The sequence below is a fragment of the Nicotiana tabacum genome, chromosome 10 (assembly GCF_000715075.1).
Source record: "Nicotiana tabacum cultivar K326 chromosome 10, ASM71507v2, whole genome shotgun sequence".
Taxonomy (NCBI): domain Eukaryota; kingdom Viridiplantae; phylum Streptophyta; class Magnoliopsida; order Solanales; family Solanaceae; genus Nicotiana; species Nicotiana tabacum.
In genome coordinates this window covers 96,782,531-96,791,641 of record NC_134089.1, presented here as the reverse complement: position 1 = coordinate 96,791,641, position 9,111 = coordinate 96,782,531, and the positions used below count along the sequence as shown (strand labels likewise).

General features: G+C 33.6%; 1 protein-coding gene across 1 annotated transcript; it reads left to right on the top strand.

The window, feature by feature from the left end:
- The first annotated feature begins 2,934 nt into the window (after positions 1-2,934).
- Positions 2,935-3,303, top strand: LOC142165256 (uncharacterized). The gene has a single exon (XM_075223849.1). The coding sequence runs from the start codon at positions 2,935-2,937 to the stop codon at positions 3,301-3,303; it is 369 nt and encodes a 122-aa protein (XP_075079950.1).
- The last annotated feature ends 5,808 nt before the right edge of the window (positions 3,304-9,111 follow it).

Below are 9,111 nucleotides of genomic sequence, written 5' to 3'. Positions count from 1 at the left end.
GTGGTACGCCTACCACAAGATATAATGAAATGGGAGCGGGTGGTACGCCTACCACGAGATAAATGAAATGGGAGAGGGTGGTACGCCTACCACGAGATAAATGAAATGGGAGCGGGTGGCACGCTTGCCACAAGATAAATGAAATGGGAGCGGGTGACACGCCTGCCATGAGATACAGGAATTGGGATCGGGTTGTACGCCTGCAACAAGATGTGAAAAGAAAGTGAAATCTGCATTTGCTTTCCTTATTCTTGTTAGTGGTTGATTTTGATTCCTTTATAATTCTCTTGATATTCTGTTTACCTGTTATCCCCGAAGCATGTTCCCCCCTCCTATCTTTATTTTTTTATTTCTGTATTTCTTTTCCGCTGTATATATATTTGAACTGCACAGGTTTATTTGGTAGTCTAGTCCTAGCCTCGTCACTACTTCGCTGGGGTTAGGCTGGACACTTACCAGCACATGGGGTTGGTTGTGCTGATACTACACTCTACACTATGTGCAGATCCTGGAGCAGCTTTTGGATAGTAGCATGGAGGCTTCCTTCAGTCCATTCGGAGACCCAAGGTAGATCTGAAGGTGTCCGTAGGCCCTGACGTCTCCCTTTGTCCCTATTTCCTGTTTCATTTCCCTTTTATTCAGAAACAGTGTAATGTTATTTCTTCAGACTTTGTATGTAGAAATCTTAGACAGTCTGTGACATTGTGACACTGGGTTTTGGGTGGTTAAGGCTTAGGTATTTATAATAGATGCAGTTTTCATAAATCTTATTGTTGTCTTTCGCTTAAATTTGAATTTTTGATGTTACCACGTTATCATCTTATATTTGTTAAAAAGAATAATTGGTTAATAAAGTAATTAGATTAAAGATTTGGCTTGCCTAGCTCACATTAGTAGGCGGCATCACGACTCCCGAGGGTGGAAAATCCGGGTCGTGACATATGTCCTCTTCAAAAAGCTCTAAATATGATATGTTATTAAAAATTGACCTCCAAACGGCTTTTGATAAGCTAGAATGAGATTTTATTCATAAAACACTAGTTTTCTTCCACTTTCCTCCTAAAATCTCTAATCTTATTATGCACTGTATTTACACTAGTAATATTGGTATCCTTGTGAATGGAACCAAGACTAATTTTTTTAGCCCAAGTAGAGGAATCCGTCAAGGTGATCCCATGTCACCATACATATTTATCCTATGTATGGAACTTATGTCTAAGTTAATTGATAATCAAGTGGATACTTTGATGTGGGATCCGATAAAAATTACCCCAAGAGGTCCTTATTTCTCACACCTTTTCTTTGCTGACGATTTAACCTTAATGGGTAAAGCTAATCATAAGATGGGTAATTGTATTAATAATGCCTTAATTTATTTATGGAAGAAACCGGGCTGTCTATTTACTCTAAGTCTAGGATTGTGTTCTCCAAAAAATGTCCACGAGACATTTCAAGTCATTTAGTTAGCTTATTTAACATAAGAGCTAGTTTGAGTTTGGAAAATATCTTGGATTTCCAATTCTAAATCTCAAACCAAAGCCCAAGGATTTTCAGTTTGTCATTGATAAAATGCGTGCTAAACTCTCTCTTTGGAAAACTAATCTTCTTAATATTGTGGGAAGAACCACCTTAGCATCCTCAACTCTAAATGTTATGCCTTCTCATGTTATGCAATACACTATGCTCCCTAAAAAAGTGTTAAACCTGATTGATAAGATTCAAAGGGATTTCATATGGGGAACCACTAATACTAAGAGAAAATCCATTTAGTTAATTGGAAAACAGTCACTAAGCAAAAATCTGAAGGAGGTTTAGGAATTCATACTGCTTTGCAAAAAAACTGTGTTTTCCTTACTAGCCTTAGTTGGCGCCTTATAAATTGTCCTAATAACCCTTGGGCTCAACTAATTGCTAGTAAATATGCCCATAAAAACAACACTAAAATGCTCCTTCATCTAGGTAGTCCTTCTAAAAGAGTATAAAATCCTTACCAAAGGAATCTTGTGGCATCCGAGCAAAAATTCAAATCTTGACATTTGGTCAAGTAGATGGATTCATAATGCTCCTAGCCTTAGAAATTGTATATAAGGCCCTCTCCATAAATTTGATTACCTAATCTCTCTTAATCACATGATTTTTAATGATCAATGGGATATGTCAAAAAATTTCTTTTGACCTACCCCTTTCTCTAATAAACAAGATTAGGGCTACTCCTATGCCATTAGGTTCAATAAGTAAGGATCTTATGTCCTGGGATTTGGATAGCAATGGCATATTTACATCCAAGTCATACTACAAACTTTTAGAGGATAACCACTTGATGATTCAGGATAAAGAGTCTGGCTTTAATTGGATTTGGGATCTCCATTATCCTACTAAAATCAAGTTCTTCATTTGGCAATGCATGCACAATAAAATCCCTTGTAGATCTTACCTTCAATATATTGGTATCAATATTGATCCTATTTGCCCTATGTGCAAACAAGGACCTGAGGATGCCACTCACATTTTTCTCCTATGCCCTATAACTACCCGTTATTGGTCCAGTATTGGTCTAATAATCAACCAAAATAATTCTCAATCAAACTGGTTATCTATTTTAAGGAATGCTCATCGTCAAGTCAGTCATCAGCATTATGCTTGGAAAAGTATCCTCCCCTTTTGATTTAGAATCTTTGGAAGAATAGAAATAATAATAATAGCATAAACAATTTGGGTATGGATATTAACCCTAGATAGGTTTTCCATCAAATATGGGAATTTCTCTTCTTTATTGAAAAAAATCTCATACAACAATCTTCAGTTAAAATTAAAATTCACTGGGAAAAACCTCCTCCAAACAAGATAAAACTTAACATTGATGGGGCATTCTTGAACGAAAAGCTTCATGCAGGTATAGGAGGAGTTTTCAGAAATAGCTCTAGTAATTAGATCATGGGCTTTACAAAATCTTGCTGCACATCAGGCTCCATGCAGGCAGAACTATTAGTATTGGAGCAAGGCTTAAAATTAGCGGTGGAGATGCCATTTGCTGCTATAGAAATTGAATCAGATTCAACGGATATAATAAAGATGCTTATTGATGAAAATAATAGCTCTAATGCATGTTTACTTAACTGCAGATCATTAATGTGCCAACTGAAATCCCCGGTGATTAGGCATAATTTTAGGGAAGGAAATGCAGTAGCAGATTGCCTTGCTAAGGAAGCAGTCAAGAATTTCAAGCCGGATAAATGCTACCACCTTGCTTTTCCACCTCTTTTTGTTGAAGCCATCTTGGAAAAGGACATGCAAGGCCTTTGATTTGGTATTAAGCAACTAAGCACCAGTGTTTGTAATAGTTTAGTAACTTTAAACAATAGTAATGTCCTTCGGGACTATGTAACTTCGGTATAAGCTTTTGCGTATTAATATATATGCTTCCTTATCGTTAAAAAAAAACTCCTTTACAAATCGATTCTTCCGCATACGGGCTACAGGAATAGAATTTTAGTGGATAAAATTATGTTATAGTTAAATAATTAAAATTGGAGATGAACAATATTAATAATTTAAATCAACAAGGAAATAAATTATTCCTTTAATGTTGAAAATAAATTATAAAATCTTTGAATTAATTAGTTTGCTAAAAATCTAATTCAAATCTTTTCTAAATTATGAATGGTCTTAGCAAAATGTTATTCGCCTTTTTTACTCTTTAAAAATAGAGTTCACACCAGACAAAGTAGTCATTTAATATTTTTCCTAATACTTAGGACATTGAAAACAACTAAAAATATAACTACTAAATCTTTCCTTAATAGATAGAAAGTCTAAAAGTTGTGGCTTTAAATTAATTAAGATTTTACTTTATAAAAAATCTTTTCTTATAACAAACTATATGAATGACCAATACTCATATAAAGACTTTGAAGTCAATCAAAATATTTATTCAAAAGAAATTTTGTTTGTCGTATATTTTATTTTTCTAGAGACACATAGCTGCTCCATCGCCGATGTGAGCTAACACACTCGGCTGAACTGCTCCAACTAGTTGGACTGCTGGAGTCTGAAACAGGGGAGCTACCTGCTCCGGAATGCGAGTAGTAGGAGTCTGGGCTCCTCCTCCAGCCTGAGAGATGGCTGGTGTAAGCACGTGATTTTTGCCCTATATGAGAATTACTCCCAAAAAATTCAAAAATAAAATAATTTTTCTTGGTGTGCAATTTTTGTGATATTTTGTGTAACTATTTGTATGTTTGTCTATGCATGTTTATTTGTTAAATTAATAAAAAATACAAAAATAGGCATCTTTTGCATTTTTAGCATTTAATGTCCAAATGAACAATTTTATGCTTAATTGTGCGTTAATTGTTATTGGAAGTTAATTTGCGCTTTTATAACTTAATTTAGTTCTTAATAATAATTTAAGTACTTTTATAATTTAGTTTTAGAAAAATAAAAGAAGAAAAGAGAACAAAAATACAAAGAAAATCGGATTGGGCCACTTCTTCAATTTCAAACCACAGGCCCAAATAATTGCCCAACTTTCCCCATCACCCGGTCCGTTTCAAACCGGGTCGATCCGGTCCGCTCCATTAACCCAACACCCCTTCTTCATTTTGTCCAACACAAAACAAAACCGAAAAAATAAAAAATAAAAAGTGAATTATCACTATTAATAGTTTTATTTTTTGTTTTTTTTATATATAAAAAAAATCCGAAAATATTTTATTTTATTTATTATTTTTATTTTAAAAAATATATATATATAGTAATTTCGGAAATGATTTTAAAAAAATAATTTCGGAAATGATTTTTAAAAAAATAAAAAAATAAAAAAAAGTAAAAGAATGTAGAAAATTTTAAAAAAGTAAAAAGTTTTAAAAAATTTAAAAGTAAAATAAGGTTGGAATTAAAAAATAAATATAAAGGTATCTGAAAATTTAAAAAATTTAAAGTAATTGAAAGTAGCATTTTTAAAAGAAAAAGAAAAGATAGTGGTTTGTTTTTTAAAGAAAAGTTAAATAAAGTGAGATTCTCTTTTAAAAAAATAAAAAGTGGGATTTTAAATAAGATAAAGTAATTAAAGTTGGAATTTTAAAAATAAAAGTAAATAAAGGTGGGATTTCTTTTTCTAAAAAAATAAAAGCAATTTATAAGTGGGATTTCTTTTAATTAAAAAAATAATAAAATAATAAAAAAACAAATCTGAAAATTTCGAAAATTTTGTTATAAATAGAAGAGAAAATTTAGGAAGAAGGGGGGTGGAAAAAAGAGGAAAAACTAGATAGAGAGAAGAAAAAAAGAGGGGGCGGAAAGAGCAGTATACACTCGATATACACTCTGGATACACAGAATATATAGGGACAGAATTCATTTTGAAGAGAGTAAAAAATATAGAAACAAATTTTCTGAAATATTGAGAGTGGAAGAACACCATAGAGAGTTCAAATCTAGAAATAAAAAAAATAAAGAGAGATTTCCGCACTATTTGTCTTCTCCATTTTTACTAGTTTTCTCCGTGTTGCTGGGATTTCTGGACTGAGGTGTTGAAGCTACTGTGTTGGGCTTTCTGCTGTTGTATGTTGCTGTGTTACATACTACTCTCCTACTTCTTTTCTTCTTGTACTGCCATTTCCAGGTACACATTTGTACACTCTTGGCTTGAAGCGAAAAAATGAAATATTAATCAGGCTTTGTTTCTGTTGAATTCCTCCTGTTTAGATTTGTGTTTGAATATTAATTTTCCTCTCTTTGTATAAAAATGTAGTTGATTGATTAATGAGTAATAAGGTTACATATGTATAACTTCTTCATATGATAATGTTAGTTTAAATTAATCGAAAAATAGTTAATCTGTTTTGATATTATGGTGTGTCAATCTCATGTTCTAGTATTATTGAATAAAAGAATATAGAATGAAAGCAGTTTTTCTTTGAACAAACTCGATCGCAATTTTCCATTCGCATTAACCGTAAACTAATAACTAATAAGTTACATCTTTTCAGCATGTAATTAATTGAGGTATTTTCTTTTGTTTTAGAGACAAACTTAATAGAAAAAATGTAGTCACTGTAGGTTTATCCTTAAAAATAAAAATGAGATGAGCCTCGCCGAAAAATACAAAAATCGCGGGGCCCTCAGTAAATATTTGCTTTAAAATTGCTTAGACTTCGGGATGGACCGTTTAGCAAAATTCCACGGCCTTCCTAAAATAATGATACGCTAGTCACTTTAGGCGCGTATTTAATAACGTTATCTCTTTAAACTCGGGTGCACATTGATGTGACCCAAATCCAAATCTCAACGGATTCGAGATATGTCAATAACCACGGGTGCATTGATGTAACGTGGTTCGAGATATGTTTTCACGACGTTGCAATTCTCGTAAAATAATAATTATGAAATCGGTAAAAAGATAAAATTTGCACATAAGTTCACATTTGTATAAAATCAGATAATCAAGCCGAATATGACAGTTGAGCGACCGTGCTAGAACCACGGAACTCGGGAATGCCTAACACCTTCTCCCGGGTTAACAGAATTCCTTATCCAGATTTCTGGTACGCAGACCGTAATATAGAGTCATTCTTTTCCTCGATTCGGGATTAAATTGGTGACTTGGGACACCCTAAATCTCCCAAGTGGCGACTCTGAAATAAATAAATAAATCCCGTTTCGATTGTCCTTTAATTGGAAAAACTCCCTTGTACCCCTCGCGAGGGCGGAAAAAGGAGGTGTGACAGATAAAACAAAAATAATAAAAATGCTTTCTTTTTAAAAAAAAATTAAAAAAAAATTAAAAAATCCGAAAATATTTTGATTCTTCTTTCAAATTGAAAAGAAAATTCAAAATTCAAAAAATACTTTTTAGAAGCATTTCTTTTATTAAAAGTAAAATTCCAAAAATATTTTCTTTTTTCTTTAGAATAAAAACAAATGAAAATTCAGAAAAACAAATATCTTCCTTTTACTTTTGAAATTCTCAAAGTTCAAATCAAAAGAAAAGGAATTTTTACAAGTCTTTCTTTCAAAAGAAAATCAATCAAAAAAAAAATACTTCCTTTCTTCTTTTGAAGCAGTTCTTTCACAAATTTCAATTAAAAAAAAATGTTAGTTCATTTACTTATTCATGATCAGCCCGAACTACGCGGGTTTGATTCTCACCGGATGTGAGATACGTAGGCAACCCTCATCGGGTCCAACCCCATCTTTTGCTAAAAAGCCAAAAACAATTAATTAATAATAATAATAAAAAACAAATAATATGTCAAATATTGATTTTTGTCGTAAATAAGTCGGGTGATGTTGTTTTGCCATAAATAGCCGAATGTTCCCGAAAGGGACGCCGGAAGGCTGACTTTGCGTAAACAGCCACCTTCGGGTCATTTTTTAAGATTTGGTCCAGTTGACCCACACAGCCTTAAAAATCTTCGTCCCCGAGACGTTGAAAGGCCGTGTTTGCAATATTGAGTTTTCTAATTTGAAAAAATGATAAAAAGAGTCGTAAATAAGTCAGGTGATGCTGTTTTGTCATAAATAGCCGAATGTTCCCGAAAGGGACGCCGGAAGGCTGACTTTGCATAAATAGCCACCTTTGGGTCATGTTTAGGATTTTTGGTCTAGTTGACCCACACAGCCTTATAAATCTTCGTCCCCGAGGCGCTGAAGGGCCGTGTTTGCAACACCACGTTTTTATTGTAGTTTGGAAAAAAGTCAGCGGTCAGGTGAATACCTTTGGGTTTTGTCAAAAATAAGCCAAGCCAGCTTCAGCCGCGTCTTAAACCGTTCTTGCCGAAATAGCCTTAGAGTATCTTTCAGTTGTCGAAAGGCTATTTTCGTAAAAGAACGGACAAGTTTGTAAAGTGTCATAAAATAATCTTCCTCGGCCTCAAAATTCATGTGAAATTTGGAAGGGGCCACATTTGCAAAAATAGCCGTTTGGTTGCATTTGACAAACGGGGAAAGGAAGCTAGCGTTTGTTTTTGAGTTTGTAAATCTTTTGATTAGAATATGCGGGTTGTTTGATTTTCAAGTTTGTATGTCATCTTTAAACCTTTGAAACCCAGTTTGTTTTAATATGAAAATAAAAAAAATGTTGAGTATCATTTATCTTTATTGGTCCGAACTACGCAAGGTCTGATTCATGCGGGGTCATGATACGTATGCAATCTCCATAAGATTCGACCACAACAAAAAAAATGAAAAAAGAGAATGAAAAAGAGAATGAAAAAGAAAAAGAAAAGAAAAAAAAAAGAAATGAAAAAGAGAATGAAAAAAGAAGGAAAAAGAGAAAGAAAAAAAAAGAAATGAAAAAAGGAAAAAAAGAAAAAAAAATCAAAAAGAGAAAAGAAAAAAGATGTTGTTAATAATGAGAACCGTCTGAGTCCATTCTAACCTGTTTGTTTCGCAAATAAAGTTAAGGTGGTTGGTTTGTGGTAAGCCGGACAATGACACTCAGAGTCCTTCACTTGCATCTCATGATACACACTCTGCGGGGATTGGGCCTGATAGCAGAAGCACTCAAATCCTATCGGGAACTTATTGACGGAGGTTGATGATATTGAAGTTGGCAATGGTCTTGACAATACTAATGCAAAGCTCAGTGGCTTAGATGCCAAGTTTGATAAAGTGGGAGGACGCTCCGTTCCTTGGTTAGCAAGAAAGAGGCATTTGGTGGCTTATTTTGTTGCCAATTATGTTGTTCGGATTATTAGAATTGTAATTCGGATTTTGTCCTGTGTCAAACCTTTTTATCTTCCCATTTTTTTTGTCATATCGGTTTATTTAAGTTTCGTCCAAGTTGTTTTAGGATTTTAGTCTGATTTGTTTTTTTAATTCAAACTATTTCACCGGTAGTCTAATACGAAGCCGGTCTTTTGTTATTTCCCGTCATCTTTTTGTTTAGTCCTTCTATCATTTTTGTTCAATGCCGATTCTAGGGACATGACATGTGCACCCAGTTTGGGCCTAATCTTAAAAGTTAATCATAAAACCCTGGGAAGGTCACCGACCATTTAAAGGAAATAAGAACGGTTTGGGATTATTTGAAGCCCGAGTCATGTAGAACTGGGGCAAGTTAAACACAAAGAAAACCGTTAAAAGCAAGATTCGCCAAATTGGCATGAG

Coding starts and splice junctions, on each gene's coding strand:
- LOC142165256 (XM_075223849.1), top strand. CDS start 2,935: ATGGGCTTTACAAAATCTTGCTGCACATCAGGCTCCATGCAGGCAGAA.